The sequence below is a fragment of the Ascaphus truei genome, chromosome 20 (genome assembly GCF_040206685.1).
Source record: "Ascaphus truei isolate aAscTru1 chromosome 20, aAscTru1.hap1, whole genome shotgun sequence".
Lineage (NCBI taxonomy): Eukaryota > Metazoa > Chordata > Amphibia > Anura > Ascaphidae > Ascaphus > Ascaphus truei.
In genome coordinates this window covers 24,277,486-24,302,982 of record NC_134502.1, presented here as the reverse complement: position 1 = coordinate 24,302,982, position 25,497 = coordinate 24,277,486, and the positions used below count along the sequence as shown (strand labels likewise).

General features: G+C 46.2%; 1 protein-coding gene across 2 annotated transcripts in view; it reads left to right on the top strand.

Moving 5' to 3' along the window:
* LOC142470766 (beta-1,3-galactosyltransferase 2-like) overlaps positions 1 to 21,010 on the top strand; it is an 83,073-nt gene extending 62,063 nt beyond the window's left edge. For both annotated transcript variants that reach the window (XM_075577468.1, XM_075577467.1), the window contains exon 2: positions 17,321 to 21,010. In XM_075577468.1, the coding sequence (XP_075433583.1) occupies positions 17,407 to 18,444 (1,038 nt within the window). In that variant the 5' untranslated portion in view covers positions 17,321 to 17,406 and the 3' untranslated portion in view covers positions 18,445 to 21,010. The remainder of the gene's footprint in view (positions 1 to 17,320) is intronic.
* Positions 21,011 to 25,497: the final 4,487 nt, after the last annotated feature.

Sequence of the window (25,497 nt, the reverse complement as noted above, 5' to 3'; positions counted from 1 at the left end):
TTACAATGCATCTGATCTCAGACGCGCTATTAGAGAGGGTTGGGGTTCCTTACAATGCATCTGACCTCAGACGCGCTATTAGAGAGGGTTGGGGTTCCTTACAATGCATCTGATCTCAGACGCGCTATTAGAGAGGGTTGGGGTTCTTTACAATGCATCTGATCTCAGAGTTGCTATTAGAGAGGGTTGGGGTTCCATACAATGCATCTGATCTCAGACGCGCTATTAGAGAGGGCTGGGGTTCCTTACAATGCATCTGATCTCAGACGCGCTATTAGAGAGGGTTGGGGTTCCATACAATGCATCTGATCTCAGACATGCTATTAGAGAGGGTTGGGGTTCCTTACAATGCATCTGATCTCAGACGCGCTATTAGAGAGGGTTGGGGTTCCTTACAATGCATCTGATCTCAGACGCGCTATTAGAGAGGGTTGGGGTTCCATACAATGCATCTGATCTCAGACGCGCTATTAGAGAGGGTTGGGGTTCCTTACAATGCATCTGATCTCAGAGTTGCTATTAGAGAGGGTTGGGGTTCCTTACAATGCATCTGATCTCAGATGCGCTGTTAGAGAGGGTTGGGGTTCCTTACAATACATCTGATCTCAGACGCGCTATTAGAGAGGGTTGGGGTTCTTTACAATGCATCTGATCTCAGACGCGCTATTAGAGAGGGTTGGAGTTCCTTACAATGCATCTGATCTCAGACGCTATTAGAGAGGGTTGGGGTTCCTCAGAATTTCACTTACGGTCCCTTAACCAAAATAACTTTGGAAACTACTGAACTAGACACTCTGCCGTCACAAAAGTCTGGTGATGGCATTAAGGCAAATTACATTTTTGAACCTTGTTGTTTAAATGTGTAGCTTGATACAATATGTGCATCTCATCTGTAATTGTTTATATGCATATTTTAATATGTTGGGATTGTTTAATAAGGAGATTAAAAGTTATGTTTTATCTACACAAGGCAAAATAGCAACACCATTTAGCTAGTGGTGACATCAGCTATGGGTTCCTCTTCCTATTCTCTCCCAGTTGTAAGTACAGCTCAACCCCGTTATAGCGCGATCCGTTACAACGCGGATCCGCTTATAACGCGATGTAAGCGTGGCTCCCAATTTTCTTATTTAGGAATACTTTACAACACGATTATCGGTATCTTAAATACTTTATTGTACAATGCATACAATTGCACATTATTTCTTAACGCGATCCGCTCGGACCCCAAGGTCAGCGCTATAAGGGGGTTGAGCTGTATTTTCGCAAAATGTCGATGTTGGCGCTATGTAAATATTAAGGACAGGTATATTATCATCATTCTTATCTCCTAAAGCAGGTCGAAATAAACTCTGTGGGGTGGTGAGAAAATGAACATGAATTAGTAGGAGTTAATTGGAGCTGAGCACAGTGTGTCTGTCTGAAATGTCCACACCTTCTCTAAAATAACAAGGAAGGAATTCAATTATGCAGAACTGTGTAATAAATCGGGATTCCAGTTTTAGGTTTCGACTGATCCTGTTACACTTCGGGCTCTTCAAAATAAATAAATCACATTTATTTATTAATTTTTGTTTTAATATATGCAGTTTTTTTAGAAACTTTTCGCCTCAGCTGCCGACCGGTTCGTTCTCCCGTGTTCGATCGGCAAAGAGCCTGCTTCCCCCCCCCTCCCCCCCGGGTTCACATAATGGCCGCCTTTCAGTTTCAATCAATGCTTCAGCCAGTGTGACTTACCTCTGTAGCCGCTCCGGCTCGCTAGCTGTAGGCTCATGTAACGGCGGCGTTTCAAAAGCGTCCCGCGCCCTGCGGACCAATAGGAAGCCGTGACATCATCCTGTGCCCGGCTTCCTATTGGCTCACGCGACGCAGGAGTTTTAAACTTGCAGGAGATACCCGCACACGCCCTTTCGGAGGTAGGTATCTCAGGATGCATGGGGTCCCCAAAGCTGAAATTAATGGGGTTCGGCTCCGGAGACCCCCTGCTTCAATCCTATGTCAATTTATTTAACTATGAACTTTAAAAAGAACCGTGAAAAGAACTTTAAAGATGGCATTAAGAGTTGACTTAAAAAAAAAAAAAAATGCAGTATTATTTAATACTCAGAACTGATTTATATATACTAGCTGATATAGCCGGCGTTGCCCGGGATGAAAATTTTCCGCTCCCTCCTCTCTCTCCACTCCCCCTGTCTCTTTCTCCGCTCCCCCCTCTCTCTCGCTCCCCCCTCTCTCTCGCTCCCCCTGTCTCTTTCTCCGCTCACAAACCCCGCACCCTCAGCCAATGGGAGAGCTTGCCAGCGAGAGGGGCCAACCAATCACAAAACGCACAAACCAACAAACAACACCACATACAAACATTTCAGTTTTATATATATATATATATATTTATTTTTTTGCTCTTTTTAAAAAAACCAATAAAAACCAGAAACCAAGCATTATATCCTACTGTGTTCCCCCCCTCTTGCAGTTGCCCAGTCACAGGTAGGACGCACAGCCCACACATGTATAGAAATAAAGACATACAATACAATGTATAGAAATTAAAATGAAAAAAAAAAAAGCAAACAACACACGCTAAATTCAAATGTAATCCATTATATATTTTTTTAAATTTGTTAACAAAAGCAATCATTTTATTAAACAAACAAACACCTGAGACTGGAAGCAGCCTGCCAACGCTCTCCAACAGGCTCGTTAGAAAGAGATGGAGATCTAACCGCCATGCAGGGACTCAGAGGCAGCACCACCGTGGCTGTAATCCATTGGATCTACAGTATAGACAGGGCTCATGTACTTGAAAGTCCAGTAATGTGGCGTATCTCCTATATATTGTGGAAAGCTGTCTGTCTCTTCGCTATGCATTGGGACACCCCTTAAGGTATCGTATCCAAATGTTGCCTGGTGGTTTCTGAGATGAAGGAGCAGGTTTTTATCTTGTGTTAGGACACGTTCTATTTTTAATTATAGGAGGGATTGCAATTTCTCTAAGCATGTCACCCAGTGGGCGTTATAACCGCTGGGCACGTGGTACTAGGGGGCATGATAATGCATATAGCCTGCTGGCAGATAAAGAGAGTCAGATGGCTACAAAGGTTACACAGAAAGCAGACGGAGAAAGAAAGAAAGTCCGTTGGCACGTTGGGAGAAAGTAGGACTGCTGGAGAAATCTAGAGTCGGAAAGAATTATGGACATCATAATGCACATAGCCTGGTGGCAGATATGGAGAACTTACATGAAAAGCAGACGAAGAAAGAAAGAAAGTTCGTTGGCACGTGGGGAGAAAGTAGGACTGCTGGAGAAGGAAAGAGTCGGAAAGAATTATGGACATCATAATGCACATAGCCTGGTGGCAGATAAGGGGAGCTTACACAGAAAGCAGACGAAGAAAGAAAGAGAGGAAGTCAGTTGGCACGTGGGGAGAAAGTAGGACTGCTGGAGAAGGAGAGAGAGGTGGAAACAATTGGGGGCATCACCAGGAATGTGATGGGGGTAGAGACATGAGATCAGGAGGGGAGAGATAAGCAGGGGAGAGAAATACGGCGGAAGCGGGCGAGAGGAGGAGGAGGGGAGGTATGAAGAGATTGGTTTCTTAGTAATAGTAACACCATTTCGTCAAAGAGCACCTCAAGGTAATGGATTCCTCTTCTTATTCTCTCCAAGTGGGAAGTATTTTTTTTGACAAAATTCGATATCTACGCTATGTAAACTGAAGGAGAAATATATAATAATTCTTATACCCTAAAGTGGGGGGGGAAATAAACTCTGTAGGGAGTCTTCATGTGGGGGTGGTGAGAAGATGAGTATAAATTAGCAGAGGTTAATCTCTTTCCAGGTGCCAGCGCTGGGAGCACACTGTACTGTATATGGGTCGGTCCGTAATGCTCACACCTTCTATAAAATAACAGGGGAGGAATTAAAGGTTGCAGTAATGAGTAAGGAATTGGGATTTTAGGCGTCGACTGATCTTACACTTCCGGCACTTAAAAAAAAAAACAAAAAAAAACAATTTGTTTTAATATAAGCAGCATTTTAATAACATTTGATGAAAGGTTTTCGCTTAAGCTGGCGAGCGATTCGTTCTCCCGTGATGGGTATGCAAATTTCCTGCTTCCCCCGGGTTCACATAATGGCCGCCTTTCAGTTTCAATCAATCCTTCAGTCAGTGTGCCTTACCTCCCCCCTCCCCACCCTTCCCTGCCCTTCCACCTCCCCCCCCCCCACCTTGTAAGGGGGACCAGTAGCCACTCCGGCTCACTAGCTGTGGTTTACGGAATGGCGGCGTTTCAAAGCTCCCAGGCCCTGCTGACCAATGGGAAGCCGTGACATCATCCGGTTGCGGCTTCCTATTGGCTCACGTGACGCGGGAGTTTTAAACCGGCAGGAGATACCGGCACGCTCTTCGGGAGGTCTCTATCTCGGGAAGCAGGGGGTTCTCGTGGAGCTGAAATTAACGGGGTTCAGCTCCGGAGACCCCCGGCTTCAATCCTATGTCAAAAAAATAAAATATAAAAAAAAAAGACCCACTTGCATTGCTTGTTTAAAAATGGCATTAAGAGCTGGGGTTTTTTTAAATGCAGTATGATCTAAAGCTACAGAACTGATTTATTTAAAAACAAAAACAAAGCAAAAAAACACACATATTGAATGTTTTGCTCCTTTATAAAAAAAATTAAAAAACAGAAACAAAGCATTATTTCCTATTGAGTTCCACCTCTTGTAGTAGGCCACAGGTAGGACCACCTCCACCTTTTGTAGTACGTCACAGGTAGGACCACCTCCACCTCTTGTAGTAGGTCACAGGTAGGACCACCTCCACCTCTTGTAGTAGGTCACAGGTAGGACCACCTCCACCTCTTGTAGTAGGTCACAGGTAGGACCACCTCCACCTCTTGTAGTAGGTCACAGGTAGGACCACCTCCACCTCTTGTAGTAGGTCACAGGTAGGACCACCTCCACCTCTTGTAGTAGGTCACAGGTAGGACCACCTCCACCTCTTGTAGTAGGTCAGAGGTAGGACCACCTCCACCTCTTGTAGTAGGTCACAGGTAGGACCACATCCACCTCTTGTAGTAGGTCACAGGTAGGACCACCTCCACCTTTTGTAGTAGGTCACAGGTAGGACCACCTCCACCTCTTGTAGTAGGTCACAGGTAGGACCACCTCCACCTCTTGTAGTAGGTCACAGGTAGGACCACCTCCACCTCTTGTAGTAGGTCACAGGTAGGACCACCTCCACCTCTTGTAGTAGGTCACAGGTAGGACCACCTCCACCTCTTGTAGTAGGTCACGGGTAGGACCACCTCCACCTCTTGTAGTAGGTCACAGGTAGGACCACATCCACCTCTTGTAGTAGGTCACAGGTAGGACCACCTCCACCTCTTGTAGTAGGTCACAGGTAGGACCACATCCACCTCTTGTAGTAGGTCACAGGTAGGACCACCTCCACCTCTTGTAGTAGGCCACAGGTAGGACCACATCCACCTCTTGTAGTAGGTCACAGGTAGGACCACATCCACCTCTTGTAGTAGGTCACAGGTAGGACCACATCCACCTCTTGTAGTAGGTCACAGGTAGGACCACATCCACCTCTTGTAGTAGGTCACAGGTAGGACCACCTCCACCTCTTGTAGTAGGTCACAGGTAGGACCACATCCACCTCTTGTAGTAGGTCACAGGTAGGGCCACATCCACCTCTTGTAGTAGGCCACAGGTAGGACCACCTCCACCTCTTGTAGTAGGTCACAGGTAGGACCACCTCCACCTCTTGTAGTAGGTCACAAGTAGGACCACCTCCACCTCTTGTAGTAGGTCACAGGTAGGACCACCTCCACCACCTGTAGTTGGTCACAGGTAGGACCACCTCCACCTCTTGTAGTGGCTCACAGGTAGGACCACCTCTTGTAGTAGGTCACAGAGTAGGACCACCTCCACCTCTTGTAGTAGGTCACAGGTAGGACCACCTCCACCTCTTTTAGTAGCTCACAGGTACGTCCACCTCCACCACTTGTAGTAGGTCACAGGTAGGACCACCTCCACCTCTTGTAGTAGGTCACAGGTAGGACCACCTCCACCTCTTGTAGTAGGTCACAGGTAGGACCACATCCACCTCTTGTAGTAGGCCACAGGTAGGACCACCTCCACCTTTTGTAGTAGGCCACAGGTAGGACCACATCCACCTCTTGTAGTAGGCCACAGGTAGGACCACATCCACCTCTTGTAGTAGGTCACAGGTAGGACCACATCCACCTCTTGTAGTAGGCCACAGGTAGGACCACCTCCACCTCTTGTAGTAGGTCACAGGTAGGACCACATCCACCTCTTGTAGTAGGTCACAGGTAGGACCACATCCACCTCTTGTAGTAGGTCACAAGTAGGACCACCTCCACCTCTTGTAGTAGGCCACAGGTAGGACCACCTCCACCTCTTGTAGTAGGTCACAAGTAGGACCACCTCCCCCTCTTGTAGTAGGTCACAGAGTAGGACCACCTCCACCACCTGTAGTTGGTCACAGGTAGGACCACCTCCACCTCTTGTAGTGGCTCACAGGTAGGACCACCTCTTGTAGTAGGTCACAGAGTAGGACCACCTCCACCTCTTGTAGTAGGTCACAGGTAGGACCACCTCCACCTCTTTTAGTAGCTTACAGGTACGGCCACCTCCACCACTTGTAGTAGGTCACAGGTAGGACCACCTCCACCTCTTGTAGTAGTAGCTCACAGGTAGGAGCACCTCCATCTCTTGTAGTAGGCCACAGGTAGGACCACCTTTTGTAGTAGGCCACAGGTAGGACCACCTCCACCTCTTCCCAGTCACATGTAGGAGACACGGCCAACACAAGTATAGAAATTAAAATTAAAAAAAGCAAACAGTTCACGCTAAATCCAAATGTAATCCATCATTTTTTTTATATTGTGATCATGGGACACCAGGACAGGTCACACCGGGGTCGCAGACACCAGGACAGGTCACACCGGGGTTGCAGACACCAGGACAGGTCACACCGGGGTCGCAGACACCAGGACAGGTCACACCGGGGTCGCAGACACCAGGACAGGTCACACCGGGGTCGCAGACACCAGGACTGGTCACACCGGGGTCACAGACACCAGGACAGGTCACACCGGGGTCGCAGACACCAGGACAGGTCACACCGGGGGTCACAGACACCAGGATCGCGGCCAATAAGAATCGTGCCTACCGGGGTCATATCCAGCCATGGTTCCCATAGCCAGCCTGATATCTCCCACAGAGATATGTGCCTCAGGATCTGGGCTGAACAAAGGCTCAGCAGGTCACAGAGGTGCTGTTTCCCAGAACTGAGTTAGCACCCCTCCCCACTCCTAACAATGGCTGCAACCCTTTCACCACCCACACCCTGGGTAGCAAAACCTTATCTCTTTGTGTACAGGCTGGATGAGTAAATTACCAGGCCCGGAACACAAAGACAGAAAAACAAGTTCAGCTTAATCTATACCGTAACATAAAGAAAACCAAATTAGGCCCAGCGAAACTGGGTTAACCCCAGAGTATCCCTTAAAACAGGTAGACAATGGCTGGGCTTAACCTTTATTAATACAGCTCAGCCCCCTTATAACGCTGTGCTTGGGGTCCAAAGAATCACATCGCGCTATAAGCGGATCGCGTTAGAAATAATGTACAATTGTATGCATTGTACAATAAAGTATTTAAGACGCCAATAATCGTGTTGTATACGAAAATTGGGAGCCACGCTTGCATCGCGCTATAAGCGGATCCACGTTGTAACAGATCTTGCTATAACGGGGTTGAGCTGTATAAAAAAACAAAAACAGACAAGCACAGCTTCTATAAGAAAAAATGTATTACAATAGTGAAAAAGTGTAATAACACGCGTGTGAGAAAACACCGGCGGCCGCGTGGTGGCGAGGGCGCAAGGATCGTGGAGCGTAGAAATCCCCCAGCTGGGGTCTGCACAGCGGTTCCTCCGCTCTCAATGAGGCTACCACGCTCTCGACCAGCTCCTCCTCTTTGAATTTGGCATCCGCCCAAAAACAGAGGCTGGCCAAACAACGTCTGGCTCTCCTAGCCCTACGCGTTTCGCAGACTCGGCTTCATCAGGGGGTTATTTATTATTGAGCCAGGTTGCCCCTGTCACAGTTGTTACTATTGATTTTTAAATAAAATAAAAATAAAACAGCAGAAAAACAAAAGAAATAAACAGATTAAAAAACAAAACAAAAAACCCCGATACACCTGAAACTGGAAGCAGCCTGCCAACGCTCTCCAACAGGTCAACATCTAGGGTTGCCAGATGGCTTCTCCAAAAATACTGGACATAATGGTGAAATGTGCAACGAGCTCGAGAGACACCCCCCCCCCTTTCTCCACTCCTTGCAGTTTCCTTCTCTCCCCGCTTAGGGAAATTCTGCGGCCCCCTCAGCCAGACATGTCCAGTATTACCTTTATTTATTTTTTTTACTGGATAGAGTGTCCAAATACAGGACAGTCCGGTTCAGTACTGGACACCCTGGCGACCCTATCGACATCTAACCACAATACAGGGACAGAGCACAGCACAGGAAAGGCAGAACATGTCAACAAAAGCAGCATCACCGCGGCTTAAATCCATTAGACCAGGGGTGCTGCGCAAACTGGGGCGAGAGAGTTTCCAGGTGGCATGCGGCGGTTGCAGAGGTCCCGCGCTCTACCCCAAAGCATTTAAATTAAATGCCGAGGGATCGTGTGAGGCATCTGCAACTTCTCCTACCTTGTCTTTGGCGACGCACCGCCATGGTAGCCCGACGTCAAATGACCCCCCCCCCCCCCCCCCGTGGCGGCATTTGATGTCGGAGCTGATCGGGGGGGGGGGGGGGGGTGGGGCGAGCAGGGCATCCCAAGGGCAGGACAAAGGACACGGGGCCATCCCTTAAGGTTGGAGGAAAGGAGATTTCACCAGCAACAAAGGAAAGGGTTCTTTACAGTAAGGGCAGTTACAGTGTGGGATTCATTACCCATGGAGACTGTGATGGCGGATACAATAGATTTGTTCAGAAAGGAAAGGTATACAGGGATATACCAAATAAGTAAATATGGGACGGATGTGTATCCCACTTTATACACATGTTGATAGGGGAATATATTTGTATTAAGAACAGGTATATCCTATGTCCTTTATGACCATTATTAAGGACATTAACCCCTTCAGTGTATAATTTTCCGTTACAGTATTTGGCTTAGGAGGAGCCACAATATGTCTGTATAGCCATACCTACCACCAGTGTATTAATTATATATTTTATGCCCTGAATTTACCATTATTTGATTAAAACTTGATTATGTTTCATTATACATTGTCCTACCCATCTGTGCCCCCCCCCCCTTCACTCCCCCCCCCACTCCAAGAGTGCTTTACCAGGGATTCTTTCCCTGGTGTTACTTGGTGATATCCGGACCTTGTATACATGTATACTTACTTCCCTACGCACCATGGGGGTTTATTTGAAAGACTACTCTTTCCATAATTAAGGTGAGCGACGGGCTAAATTGTGCATATAGCGAACATATGCATTTTTTTCAACCTCATGTGCAGTACTATGTGTATGAAGGTTGGCATTACACCAAATGTACATGCACAATAAAATATGACACCCAAGTACAGGTTTAACTCAATAACTGGATTTATGACACATCATGGCAACAGGGCATCCACTTCCTTCTGCGCCTTCCAGCGCAGGTGTGATTACACGTCACCTTGGCGTTACTCCCAGTATACACCACGCACACACCCAGCTCCAATAATCCACCTGATTGAACCAGTCATCTTTTCTTCAGACCACTTCAAAGACTCTCTGGAGAATTGGTCTCCAGCCCATCCCATCCCATCCCTTTAGGATACATATGTTTATTTTCTTACTACATCTTTCAATAAAAGGTCAGGAGACGGCTACTGCGATTCCCTCGGAATGATAAATATAAATCATTTTGGCTACGCTAGCATGTTAACGTCAGGAAATAATAGTCCACCTCGTCCCCCCCCCCAAATGTTGTGGATCCCAACAGCGGGTCTTCAAGATTCATTGAATGTATTATTTTCAGAAAAAAAACTCAGCGAGTAACTTCAACCCATTGGAAATCGTACGGAAGAGGGTAAGCTACCGACCTTCTCAACCAGTTTCGGCACGCACGGGTCTTCATCAAGGGGTTTGTCCGTACGTCCCGATGACTCCGTTAAATTGTCACACAATAAAAAAAAATGCACGTTACCAGCTGATATAATTTGAAATATCTGTATCCAGTCTTTTTTAAGCAGAAAAAAAATGTAGCACTGCGCGATATATATATATATATATATATATATATATATATATATATATATATATACACACACACATACATACACACATTGGGTAAAATAAGCGACAAAAACCCTCCACAGCAAAGCCCATAGCAAATGGAAATATTACTGTATGCTCATTTGCATGTCTTAGACAGGTCTGCAACCCCCGGCCTTTCACCATTATCAGATATTCTGGTAGCCACAGGATGCGGTAGTACAGAGCACAGCGAACGACAGGACTCCACAGGACAGCAGTGATGAAGATTAAAAAGTTTTCTTTATTAGCACATCATGGTGCAGACAGGTGCAGACAGGTATGGGTGCAAGATCTCCTCCTCTTACGCGTTTCACGCCTGTGTTTGGCGCCAAACACAGGCGTGAAACGCGTAAGAGGAGGAGATCTTATCCATACCTGTCTGCACCTGTCTGCACCATGATGTGCTAATAAAGAAAACTTTTTAATCTTCATCACTGCTGTCCTGTGGAGTCCTGTCGTTCGCTGTGCTCTGTACTACCGCATCCTGTGGCTACCAGAATATCTACTTTACCCAGCAGAAGCACGCATATTCAGGAGGAAAACGGGCATGGTTCACGTGAGTCTTTAGCATTATTGCATTACTGGGAGGTACTACACAGGTGACTTGAGGCGGTCTGAGACTGTGTCCTTATTGGGAGTGATGTGGTAGGGTTTATATATCTCTGCTTACAACACTCACCAGGGCTATATATATATACAGTCTCTTTTATACGCCCACCTGCATACCCCAGCACTCACTTGTATATAACCTACCGTTGATTAACGCTCTTCAATCAAGATTGTTTATATATTGCCATCAAACCTGGTCATTTGTAGCACTATACTAGAACATTGTTCTTTTACCCTACTTTCACCATTATCACCCAGCACACAGCACTTCCACTGCAGCAAGGGATTCTGGGAAATTATATATATATATATTCCCATGACAGGAGTGAAGCAGGGGGTCTCCGGTGCTGAACCGCGTTCATTTCTGTTGCGAGTACCCCCAGCTTCCAGAGACACACACCGCCCTGCTCGGCTTAGCAAGGATCATGTAATAGCCGCTTTTCAAAAGCTTGCGCACCCCCCTGGGCGCCAATAGGAAGCCGTGACATCATCCCGGTGCGGGCTTGCCATTGGCCCACGTGATGTGAGAGCTTGACATTGGCAGGAGACACCGGCACCCCCCTTCGGAGGTAAGTATCTACAGAAGCAGGGGGTCCCCAGAGTGGGACAATGCTTCAATTCTACATTTTTTTAAAATAATTGCAAAACAACAATCGCCCGCTTTGATTGCTTCAAAAACACAGTCAATACAATAAAGATATACAGCAGGGCCCCTGGTATACGGCGGGTTCCTTTCCAGGGGCCCGCCGTATAGTGAAAATCGCCGGAAAGCGGATCCGGCGATTTTTACTTCTGCGCATGCGCAAACCGGCATGTTTGCCGTTCTGCGCATGCGCAACCTGCGGTCTGCGCATGCGCGCCGGGTGCACCCGCCCGTTCTGCGCATGCGCGACTGGAAATCCAAGATGGCGGCCCCCTTCTCGGTGCCGCCGTATAAGCAGAACGCCGGATAGCGGAGCACCGAGAAGCGGGGGGCCCTGCTGTACATACAAAATGGCTTTGTAAAATGTTTTTTTTTTAACAGAAGGGAATAAATCAACACACACAGGGTCGGCCCGTCCATCAGGCGAACCTAGGCGGTCACCCAGGGCGCAAAGGTCCTAGGGACGCGTTAAATAATAATTATTATTTTTTCCTCTTATTATTATTTTTTTATTTATTAAATTATGTTTCTTTTCTTTGTCCGGTATTTTGGCGCCCCCATTAATTTTATTTTGCGTCGCGCTGGGTTGGCAGCCGCACCCCCCTGCTGCAACGATAGCTACGACGCTGTTTATTTGGGGGGGGGGACAGAGGGCGCAAATTTTAAGTTTCGCCTATGCCGCATGAAATCCTTGCGCCGGTCCTGAACACACAACTGCTTTTTAAAAAAATGATTTTTAATGGAAGCAAATAATGTGGACAATGTAATTTTAGCTTTTTCGTGTATGGGGGATTAGTTGAATGAGTTTATGAAAACATGCCTTCACTATTTTGAAGGCACCTTACTTGTATCCAATGGTTTTCTTGGTACCGTATTTCTTCACTGGCGACAAGACACTTTTAGTAGAAACCTGTGAGGTTTGGGAACCCTCTAACCCAAGAGCGGCCATCTTTTCTTTTCAGAAGAGCCAATAAATGAGCTTATATATGTTGGCGGGTCTCTGTCCTGCTGCCCCTTTCCATCCCGATTAAATGGCTAAGACTAAATAAACCAGGATCATAAAAACCATAAAAATATTACAAAACATATGTTTTATTGACAAGAGATGAAAAAAAACGTGAAATGTTTAATAAAGTTAAAAAAATAATAATAATAATAATTAGAAGAATCTGAATGTAAAATGTGATTGCTGAACTTGCAGTTTCTCAATGTTAGGGTTGAGATTCCAGGTTGATGACCGAAGCAGATTTGGCGCCCACCTGAGTGCCTGTCGCTGCAGATCTGTACTGTACGGAAAACGTCTGCTCGCAAAAACAAAATGTGGGGAATAACTGGCGTTACATTTTCATTTAATAATTGAAATGGGCGTGATTTTATTTTAATTGTCAAAGATTTGATTCAAATTGCCTTCAACATTTTCTAAATGTATGTTAATATTCATAAGTTTCCCCCGCCTTGTTTTCTTTTTTACTAAGGATTTCGTGCAGTTCCTTTCTTTAATCGATTTTTTTTGTTCCTTCGTCAGGCTTAACCCATTAGCAAGCGACAAACGCCATCCGCGCATGCGCAGTCGTCAAACACTGATCGCTCATGCGCAGTTGATAACGCATGCACACGAGCAGCCGGCAAGTGTGGTTGGTAACCACTCTTTGCACATGCGCAGTTGGCACTCACTTGTCCTGGTTTTTTTGCCGGGATGAAATATGGTCACCCGAAGCATAACGGAACTCTGCATTCCGGTTTTAGCACACAAAAAAAAAGAAACGTTTATTCTGAAGATAAATAGTCGTATACAAAAATAGTACAAAAATGGTGGTGACATGAACGAAGTTATATTATCTTCAAAGATGGTTGCGTAATTATTTTCCTGATGTTAACCCTCTGTCTGATCTTGGTGGTACAGCTTAACCCCGTTATAGCGCGATCCGTTACAGCGCGGATCCGCTTATAGCGCGATGTGAGCGTGGCTCCCAATTTTCGTATTTATGAATACTTTACAACACGATTATTGGCGTCTTAAATACTTTATTGTACAATGCAAACAAATTGTACATTATTTCTAACGCGATCCGCTTATAACGCGATGTGATTCTTTGGACCCCAAGCACCGCGTTATAAGGGGGTTGAGCTGTATATCTTCTCTCCCGATGTTAACCCTGTGTCTCTCCTTCTTGGCGTAATCCTTCTCTTCTACTAGCTAAAATCTGCCGTTACTGTATTGATCCAGAGACTACCCCTTAGTCCGCTAGTCCCGTGGGGGGGGGAGTGGGGGGGGGAGTGGGGGGGGGGAGTGGGGGGGGGGAAAGGGGAGTGGGGGGGGGAAAGGGGAGTGGGGGGGGGAAAGGGGAGTGGGGGGGAGAAAGGGGAGGGGGGGGAAAGGGGAGTGGGGGGGGGGAAAGGGGAGTGGGGGGGGAAAGAGGAGTGGGGGGGGAAGGGGAGTGGGGGGGGGGGAAAGGGGAGTGGGGGGGGAAAGGGGAGTGGAGGGGGGAAGGGGAGTGGGGGGTGGGAAAGGGGGTGGAGAGCAGGGGGCATATGTATTGTCATAATGTATGTATCCGCATGCCCCCCCGTCCGGGCGTCCGTCCCCCCGCTGGCTCGGCTGCTGACCGGTCCCCCTTCTTGGTTCCCCGATGACTCGGGGCTCGCTCTTCACCCTCCCGTTTCCCGTGACTCGCTTTTCGCCCCCCCGTGACTCGGGGCTCGCTCCCCCGTTCCCCGTGACTCGGGGCTCGCCCGTTCCCCCCGATGCCCTCTCCCCCCCCGGGCAATCGCTTGGTCCCCCGATGTGCCGCCCGGCTGACTGAGGCGCGTGCAGGCGGCGGCAGGAAGCGCCCTGTGTGGGCCTGGGGCCTGTGTGTTCCTGTGTCGGCCTGAGGCGCGAGGCTGCGCGGCTGAAATAGGTGAGTCACTGGCGCCATAAGCTGATGCGGGACGCGCAGTGGTGTGACTTACCTCGGCGGGAGGAGGGGGAGATAGCGCCAGGGAGGTAAGGGAGTGTTGGCGGCTGGGGTAGGAGGGCCGTGCCGCGCTTCCCCTCCGTCGGGAGCCGGTGCAGGGCGGCGCACGTGATGGGGGGGACGGTGGGGGAGGGGACAGAGGGAGAGAGAGAGTGTGTGTGTGTGTGTGTCTCCTTTGGCCCGTCACTCCGCCTCAGGCCAATGAGAGGTGTGCGGGGGCGGGCGGGCCATGGGAGCAATCTCATTGGCCTGAGGGACGCAGACAGGCATACAGTGCTTTCAGAAATATATAGTAAGATACATTGCATGCACTGTTAGAGATAATATATATTATAGGCGAATGTAACAGTTACAGACCAGATTACAATGTAAGACAGCTTTAGTTTTGAAAGAACTTAAACTGGTGGTGGATGTGAGAGTCTCCGGTAGACTGTTCCAGTTTTGGGGTACACGTTAAGAGAAGGAGGAGCGGCCGGATACTTTGTTGAGCCTTGGGACCATGAACAGTCTTTTGTAGTCAGATCTCAGATGATAAGTGCTGCGTGTGGTAGGGGTGAGGAGCTTGTTCAGATAGAAGGGTAGCAACTGCCTGTCGATTGTAACTCAAATATCACCCGCGTGACCCTTCCCCAGACATCTCAAGACAGTTGTGTCCCGTTATAACTTTGAACCCTATCCCAATGTAACAATGGATCGACAGAGAAGATTAATTTACTATTAGAATCATTCAAGTATGCGACATAGTCTGTATTAAGGAAGAATTCGTTGCAAATCAGATTAATATCATGTGTGTGGCGTTTGTTTTCATATTCCGGAACTCAAACCTAATTACAAATATCGTCATGTCACGGAACGAGCTGGAATTCTGACAATGTGAAGTGCAAATACATTACAAAGCAGACATGTTTTATTAACAAAATGTGACGTCTATGGCACGGATCTAAAGGAAACGTGTTAAATATTATATTACAACAACAACAACAATAAAAAAAAAGTTGATTTTGTAACGGTCTAACATCTATTTTAGTCATTGATATCTCTTTATATAATATCTTGCCTACTGTGAAATGGACGTTCCCCAGAGCAGAAATCAGGGTGCTGTGTCTATCACCTGAGCCGGTGAGTAGCTTTGTTAAACACTTGGGTTATGATGAGGAAATTGCTATTGTTCTTAAGGAGGTTGACAGCTGGAAATAAATGGCCTGCCCCACCCAATGCATAAATAAGACTGTGTGTATTATTCTATTATGTACACACATCGTCTACCTATTGCTTGATTGAAGCCTTTGTGTGCGCAAGGTCAAGACCGCCAACAGCAATCTTGGGGCCCGGGTCAAACTGAAGGTGCAGGAACTTTTAGAGCACAACTGTCGTTTACTCGCGTTGCCAACTCAGGGACCGCTCACACACATCGTCACACGTTGTACACGAATACTTCTCTTCAGTTCTCTGCCACACTCAACACTTAGACGGAGGTCCTCTGACTCAGTTGCTTGGGTAGTTGTGGGACCCGACCCCCCCTTGTCCCTTCAGAACACTTTAGATATTGATCCGATTATTAGCGGGGCCCCTATGGGAAATCCTGATAGGTCTCATGGACTCTTGACCCATACTTTGATCCGCGGATAGAGCTGATCAGCAGGCAGCCGGGGGTCCTCTTTTCTTGGGACCCTCTATGGCGTGCTGTATTCCTTTTACTGACTCTTCTTCCGTCTTTAGGGGCTCCTTACTTAAGAGGTAATGTCCCTATCGGCAACATAAAACAGGGGGGGGGGCTGGTCTATGCGATCACATTATTAACATACCCATCGACACTCCCCGAGGCTCCCCTCATCTGGCCCTCCAGGAACCTAACCTTCCAGAACAGTCCCTCCCCCTTAAAATACCCCCGTGTGATGTATGGATCCCCATAGTAACCAGGGTTGGGCGTCGTAAACACTAACACTGCTAGTAACCCTTTAGGAGGGGGGTTACATATATAAAACTGTAAGCAAATTATGAAAACTCTACCCAATGCATTACTATAGCTATGTAGATATATCATGTATATTTAGCTGATGTATAGATAGGAGATACAAAGGACCAAAGTGTACTTATGGCAGTGACATGATTAAGAGCTCAGTCCCTCCTAGGGGCAAAGTGTACTAATGGCAGTGACATGGTTATGGGGTCAGTCCCTCCTAGGGGCAAAGTGTACTAATGGCAGTGACAGGGTTATGGGGTCAGTCCCTCCTAGGGGCAAAGTGTACTAATAGCAGTGACATGGTTAGGGGGTCAGTCTCTCCTAGGGGCAAAGTGTACTAATGGCAGTGACATGGTTAAGGGGTCAGTCCCTCCTAGGGGCAAAGTGTACTAATGGCAGTGACATTGTTAAGGGGTCAGTCTCTCCTAGGGGCAAAGTGTACTAATGGCAGTGACATGGTTACGGGGTCAGTCCCTCCTAGGGGCAAAGTGTACTAATGGCAGTGACATGTTTAAGGGGTCAGTCCCTCCTAGGGGCAAAGTGTACTAATGGCAGTGACATGTTTAAGGGGTCAGTCCCTCCTAGGGGCAAAGTGTACTAATGGCAGTGACATGGTTAAGGGGTCAGTCCCTCCTAGGGGCAAAGTGTACTAATGGCAGTGACATGTTTAAGGGGTCAGTCCCTCCTAGGGGCAAAGGCCAAATCTTTGCATTAGGTCTGATTCCATTTGATAAAGGAAGACAATGTCATCAGATGTAAAATTATGCTTTTTTTTTTTTTTTTTTTTTACAGCTGCCAAGGATTGCACCTTTAACACAAGCTCTTTGCTCTGATTTGCGTCGGAAACTTCAGGAGTTGCCATCTTCTTGGGGGTGAACATGAGCGCTCAACGCAATTTCTCTCGGTACTGTAAATTCTCCACTCTGGTTCTGCTCTCCATTTTCATGTTCTCCTTCCTCTCCGAGATCAAGATCAACATCTTTGTTAGCTGGCCTCGGTTCCAGAGCAACCCGGAACCATGCACCACAGCAAGCAGTGCCACCTTGAGCTCGTCAACCGTTACCACCCGCCACCCCTTGGCTCCTCCATATCCACACCCATACAAGTTCCTTATCAACCAGCCAGAGAAGTGCCGGGCACATAACCCTTTCCTCGTTATCCTCGTGGTGGGACAGAGTCATGATGTCCATACAAGGAACGCCATTCGCCAAACGTGGGGGAATGAGAGCAACCACCCCAATGTTAGTGTGGCAAGGATCTTCCTGGTGGGGGTATCTACCATTGCAAGCAAGGCCACCCAAATGTTGTTGGAAGAGGAGAGTGAGGCCTATGCTGATATCGTTCAGCAGGACTTCCTGGACACTTATTACAACTTGACCCTCAAGACTCTAATGGGCATGGAGTGGGTGGCGAAATTCTGCCCCAATGCCAGATACGTCATAAAGATAGACAACGACATGTTTCTCAACGTGGACTACCTCATCCACCACCTCCTGCGTCCAGAGATGCCGGCCCGGAGGGATTATTTTACAGGTTATATAGTGTCCAACACGGGACCTTTACGGAGCAAGGCGTACAAGTGGTATGTACCCAAGGAAATCTATCCCAACGATACCTACCCTCCCTACTGCGCCGGCCCGGGATATGTCTTTTCGGTGGACATGGCAAGAAAGATTTACGAGGTGGCGCAGGTTATTCGGACTGTCCCCATGGAGGACTCATTCATGGGGATCTGCTTGTACGAGCTGAAGATCCCACCAACAAGTCCCCCCGCCAATATTTTTAACGGGCACAGGATTGATTATGACCGGTGCGTGTTTCATAGACTGGTGACGGTTCATCATTACGGGCCAGAGGAACTGCAACTTATCTGGCCGGACTTCTGGGGCAAGAACAACTCTGGTTGTGCGAAGTAGGAGAGATGATTATAGGGTCAGTGAGGTCAAAGTGACCTGATGAATTGTCATTGGAGGAGTTATAGGGAGCGGTTTGGTTATATGGAGAAAGTGGACGAGTTATATGGAGAGGTTATATGGAGCAATAGGAGGAGTTATAGGGCGGGGTTATATGGAGCAATAGGACGAGTTACAGGGAGAGGTTATATGGGGCAATAGGAGGAGTTATAGGGAGGGGTTATATGGAGTAATAGGAGGAGTTTTAGGGAGGGGTTATATGGAGCAATAGGAGGAATTATAGGGAGGGGTTATATGGGGCAATAGGAGGAGTTACAGGGAGCGGTTATATGGAGAAAGAGGAGATCTATAAGGAGTAATAGGAGGAGTTATAGAGATAGGATATATGGAGCAATAGGAGGAGTTATAGGGAGGGGTTATATGGAGCAATAGAACGAGTTATAGGGAGCGGTTATATGGACCAATAGGAGGAGTTAAAGGGAGGGGTTATATGGGGTAATAGGAGGAGTTATAGGGAGGGATAAAAATGGAGCAATAGGAGGAGTTATAGGGAACCGTTATATGGAGAAAGAGGAGGATCTATAGGGAACAATAGGAGGAGTTATAGGGAGAGGTTATATGGAGCAATAGGAGGAGTTATAGACATAGGATATATGGAGCAATAGAACGAGTTATAGGGAGCGGTTATATGGACCAATGGGAGGAGTTATAGGGAGGGGTTATATGGTGTAATAGGAGGAGTTATAGGGAGAGGTTATATGGAGTAATAGGAGGAGTTATAGGGAGGGGTTATATGGAGCAATAGGAGGAATTATAGGGAGGGGTTATATGGAGTAATAGGAGGAGTTATAGGGAGGGGTTATATGGAGCAATAGGAGGAATTATAGGGAGGGGTTATATGGGGCAATAGGAGGAGTTACAGGGAGCGGTTATATGGAGAAAGAGGAGATCTATAGGGAGTAATAGGAGGAGTTATAGAGATAGGATATATGGAGCAATAGGAGGAGTTATAGGGAGGGGTTATATGGAGCAATAGAACGAGTTATAGGGAGCGGTTATATGGACCAATAGGAGGAGTTATAGGGAGGGGTTATATGGGGTAATAGGAGGAGTTATAGGGAGGGGTTATATGGAGCAATAGGAGGAGTTATAGGGAACCGTTATATGGAGAAAGAGGAGGATCTATAGGGAACAATAGGAGGAGTTATAGGGAGAGGTTATATGGAGCAATAGGAGGAGTTATAGAGATAGGATATATGGAGCAATAGAACGAGTTATAGGGAGCGGTTATATGGACCAATAGGAGGAGTTATAGGGAGGGGTTATATGGAGCAATAGGAGGAGTTATAGGGAACCGTTATATGGAGAAAGAGGAGGATCTATAGGGAACAATAGGAGGAGTTATAGGGAGAGGTTATATGGAGCAATAGGAGGAGTTATAGAGATAGGATATATGGAGCAATAGAACGAGTTATAGGGAGCGGTTATATGGACCAATGGGAGGAGTTATAGGGAGGGGTTATATGGTGTAATAGGAGGAGTTATAGGGAGAGGTTATATGGAGTAATAGGAGGAGTTATAGGGAGGGGTTATATGGAGCAATAGGAGGAATTATAGGGAGGGGTTATATGGAGTAATAGGAGGAGTTATAGGGAGGGGTTATATGGAGCAATAGGAGGAATTATAGGGAGGGGTTATATGGGGCAATAGGAGGAGTTACAGGGAGCGGTTATATGGAGAAAGAGGAGATCTATAGGGAGTAATAGGAGGAGTTATAGAGATAGGATATATGGAGCAATAGGAGGAGTTATAGGGAGGGGTTATATGGAGCAATAGAACGAGTTATAGGGAGCGGTTATATGGACCAATAGGAGGAGTTATAGGGAGGGGTTATATGGGGTAATAGGAGGAGTTATAGGGAGGGGTTATATGGAGCAATAGGAGGAGTTATAGGGAACCGTTATATGGAGAAAGAGGAGGATCTATAGGGAACAATAGGAGGAGTTATAGGGAGAGGTTATATGGAGCAATAGGAGGAGTTATAGAGATAGGATATATGGAGCAATAGAACGAGTTATAGGGAGCGGTTATATGGACCAATAGGAGGAGTTATAGGGAGGGGTTATATGGAGCAATAGGAGGAGTTATAGGGAACCGTTATATGGAGAAAGAGGAGGATCTATAGGGAACAATAGGAGGAGTTATAGGGAGGGGCTATATGGAGCAATAGGAGGAGTTATAGAGATAGGATATATGGAGCAATAAGAGGAGTTATAGGGAGGGGTTATATGGAGCAATAGGAGGAGTTATAGGGAGAGATTATATGGAGCAATAGGGGGAGTTATAGGGAGAGGATATATGAAGTAATAGGAGGAGTTATAGGGACAGGATATATGAAGTAATAGGAGGAGTTATAGGGAGAGATTATATGGAGCAATAGAACGAGTTATAGGGAGAGGTTATATGGAGCAATAGGAGGAGTTATAGGGAGGGGTTATATGGAGTAATAGGAGGAGTTATAGGGAGAGGTTATATGGGGCAATAGGAGGAGTTATAGGGAGGGGTTATATGGAGTAATAGGAGGAGTTATAGGGAGAGGATATATGAAGTAATAGGGGGAGTTATAGGGAGGGGTTATATGGGGTAATAGGAGGAGTTATAGGGAGAGATTATATGGAGCAATAGAACGAGTTATAGGGAGCGGTTATATGGAGCAATAGGAGGAGTTATAGGGAGGGGTTATATGGAGCAATAGGAGGAGTTATAGGGAGAGGATATATGAAGTAATAGGAGGAGTTATAGGGAGAGGATATATGAAGTAATATTGGGAGTTATAGGGAGGGGTTATATGGGGTAATAGGAGGAGTTATAGGGAGAGATTATATGGAGCAATAGAACGAGTTATAGGGAGCGGTTATATGGACCAATAGGAGGAGTTATAGGGAGGGGTTATATGGAGCAATAGGAGGAGTTATAGGGAGAGGATATATGAAGTAATAGGAGGAGTTATAGGGAGAGGATATATGAAGTAATAGGGGGAGTTATAGGGAGGGGTTATATGGGGTAATAGGAGGAGTTATAGGGAGAGATTATATGGAGCAATAGAACGACTTATAGGGAGCGGTTATATGGAGCAATAGAACGAGTTATAGGGAGCGGTTATATGGACCAATAGGAGGAGTTATAGGGAGGGGTTATATGGAGCAATAGGAGGAATTATAGGGAGGGGTTATATGGGGCAATAGGAGGAGTTACAGGGAGGGGGTATATGGAGAAAGAGGAGATCTATAGGGAGTAATAGGAGGAGTTATAGAGATAGGATATATGGAGCAATAGGAGGAGTTATAGGGAGGGGTTATATGGAGCAATAGAACGAGTTATAGGGAGCGGTTATATGGACCAATAGGAGGAGTTATAGGGAGGGGTTATATGGGGTAATAGGAGGAGTTATAGGGAGGGGTTATATGGAGCAATAGGAGGAGTTATAAGGAACCGTTATATGGAGAAAGAGGAGGACCTATAGGGAACAATAGGAGGAGTTATAGGGAGAGGTTATATGGAGCAATAGGAGGAGTTATAGAGATAGGATATATGGAGCAATAGGAGGAGTTATAGGGAGGGGTTATATGGAGCAATACGAGGAGTTATAGGGAGAGATTATATGGAGCAATAGGGGGAGTTATAGGGAGAGGATATATGAAGTAATAGGAGGAGTTATAGGGAGAGGATATATGAAGTAATAGGAGGAGTTATAGGGAGAGATTATATGGAGCAATAGAACGAGTTATAGGGAGCGGTTATATGGAGCAATAGGAGGAGTTATAGGGAGGGGTTATATGGAGCAATAGGAGGAGTTATAGGGAGAGGATATATGAAGTAATAGGGGGAGTTATAGGGAGGGGTTATATGGGGTAATAGGAGGAGTTATAGGGAGAGATTATATGGAGCAATAGAACGAGTTATAGGGAGCGGTTATATGGACCAATAGGAGGAGTTATAGGGAGGGGTTATATGGAGCAATAGGAGGAGTTATAGGGAGAGGATATATGAAGTAATAGGAGGAGTTATAGGGAGAGGATATATGAAGTAATAGGGGGAGTTATAGGGAGGGGTTATATGGGGTAATAGGAGGAGTTATAGGGAGAGATTATATGGAGCAATAGAACGACTTATAGGGAGCGGTTATATGGAGCAATAGAACGAGTTATAGGGAGCGGTTATATGGACCAATAGGAGTAGTTAAATGGAGGGGTTATATGGAGCAATACGAGGAATTATAGGGAGGGGTTATATGGGGCAATAGGAGGAGTTACAGGGAGGGGGTATATGGAGAAAGAGGAGATCTATAGGGAGTAATAGGAGGAGTTATAGAGATAGGATATATGGAGCAATAGGAGGAGTTATAGGGAGGGGTTATATGGAGCAATAGAACGAGTTATAGGGAGCGGTTATATGGACCAATAGGAGGAGTTATAGGGAGGGGTTATATGGGGTAATAGGAGGAGTTATAGGGAGGGGTTATATGGAGCAATAGGAGGAGTTATAAGGAACCGTTATATGGAGAAAGAGGAGGACCTATAGGGAACAATAGGAGGAGTTATAGGGAGAGGTTATATGGAGCAATAGGAGGAGTTATAGAGATAGGATATATGGAGCAATAGGAGGAGTTATAGGGAGGGGTTATATGGAGCAATACGAGGAGTTATAGGGAGAGATTATATGGAGCAATAGAACGAGTTATAGGGAGCGGTTATATGGAGCAATAGGAGGAGTTATAGGGAGGGGTTATATGGAGTAATAGGAGGAGTTATAGGGAGAGGTTATATGGGGCAATAGGAGGAGTTATAGGGAGGGGTTATGTGGAGCAATAGGAGGGGTTATAGGGAGAGGATATATGAAGTAATAGGAGGAGTTATAGGGAGAGGATATATGAAGTAATAGGAGGAGTTATAGGGAGAGATTATATGGAGCAATAGAACGAGTTATAGGGAGCGGTTATATGGAGCAATAGGAGGAGTTATAGGGAGGGGTTATATGGAGCAATAGGAGGAGTTATAGGGAGAGGATATATGAAGTAATAGGGGGAGTTATAGGGAGGGGTTATATGGGGTAATAGGAGGAGTTATAGGGAGAGATTATATGGAGCAATAGAACGAGTTATAGGGAGCGGTTATATGGACCAATAGGAGGAGTTATAGGGAGGGGTTATATGGAGCAATAGGAGGAGTTATAGGGAGAGGATATATGAAGTAATAGGAGGAGTTATAGGGAGAGGATATATGAAGTAATAGGGGGAGTTATAGGGAGGGGTTATATGGGGTAATAGGAGGAGTTATAGGGAGAGATTATATGGAGCAATAGAACGACTTATAGGGAGCGGTTATATGGAGCAATAGAACGAGTTATAGGGAGCGGTTATATGGACCAATAGGAGTAGTTAAATGGAGGGGTTATATGGAGCAATACGAGGAATTATAGGGAGGGGTTATATGGGGCAATAGGAGGAGTTACAGGGAGGGGGTATATGGAGAAAGAGGAGATCTATAGGGAGTAATAGGAGGAGTTATAGAGATAGGATATATGGAGCAATAGGAGGAGTTATAGGGAGGGGTTATATGGAGCAATAGAACGAGTTATAGGGAGCGGTTATATGGACCAATAGGAGGAGTTATAGGGAGGGGTTATATGGGGTAATAGGAGGAGTTATAGGGAGGGGTTATATGGAGCAATAGGAGGAGTTATAAGGAACCGTTATATGGAGAAAGAGGAGGACCTATAGGGAACAATAGGAGGAGTTATAGGGAGAGGTTATATGGAGCAATAGGAGGAGTTATAGAGATAGGATATATGGAGCAATAGGAGGAGTTATAGGGAGGGGTTATATGGAGCAATACGAGGAGTTATAGGGAGAGATTATATGGAGCAATAGAACGAGTTATAGGGAGCGGTTATATGGAGCAATAGGAGGAGTTATAGGGAGGGGTTATATGGAGTAATAGGAGGAGTTATAGGGAGAGGTTATATGGGGCAATAGGAGGAGTTATAGGGAGGGGTTATGTGGAGCAATAGGAGGGGTTATAGGGAGAGGATATATGAAGTAATAGGAGGAGTTATAGGGAGAGATTATATGGAGCAATAGGAGGAGTTATAGGGAGGGGTTATATAGAGTAATAGGAGGAGTTATAGGGAGAGGATATATGAAGTAATAGGGGGAGTTATAGGGAGGGGTTATATGGGGTAATAGGAGGAGTTATAGGGAGAGATTATATGGAGCAATAGAACGAGTTATAGGGAGCGGTTATATGGAGCAATAGAACGAGTTATAGGGAACGGTTATATGGACCAATAGGAGGAGTTATAGGGAGGGGTTATATGGAGCAATAGGAGGAGTTATAGGGAGAGGATATATGAAGTAATAGGAGGAGTTATAGGGAGAGGTTATATGGAGCAATAGGAGGAGTTATAGGGAGAGGATATATGAAGTAATAGGAGGAGTTATAGGGAGAGGATATATGAAGTAATAGGGGGAGTTATAGGGAGGGGTTATATGGGGTAATAGGAGGAGTTATAGGGAGCGGTTATATGGAGCAATAGGGGGAGTTATAGGGAGGGGTTATATGGAGCAATAGAACGAGTTATAGGGAGGGGTTATATGGAGCAATAGGAGGAGTTATAGGGAGGGGTTATATGGAGCAATAGGAGGAGTTATATGGAGGGGTTATATGGAGCAATAGGAGGAGTTATAGGGAGAGGTTATATGGACCAATAGGAGGAGTTATAGGGAGAGGTTATATGGAGCAATAGGAGGAGTTATAGGGAGAGGTTATATGGACCAATAGGAGGAGTTATAGGGAGGGGTTATATGGGGCAAGAGGAGGAGTTATAGGGAACAGTTATATGGGGTAATAGGAGGAGTTATAGGGAGAGGATATATGGAGCAATAGGGGGAGTTATAGGGAGGGGTTATATGGAGCAATAGAACGAATTATAGGGAGCGGTTATATGGACCAAAATGAGGAGTTATAGGGAGGGGTTATATGGAGCAATAGGAGGAGT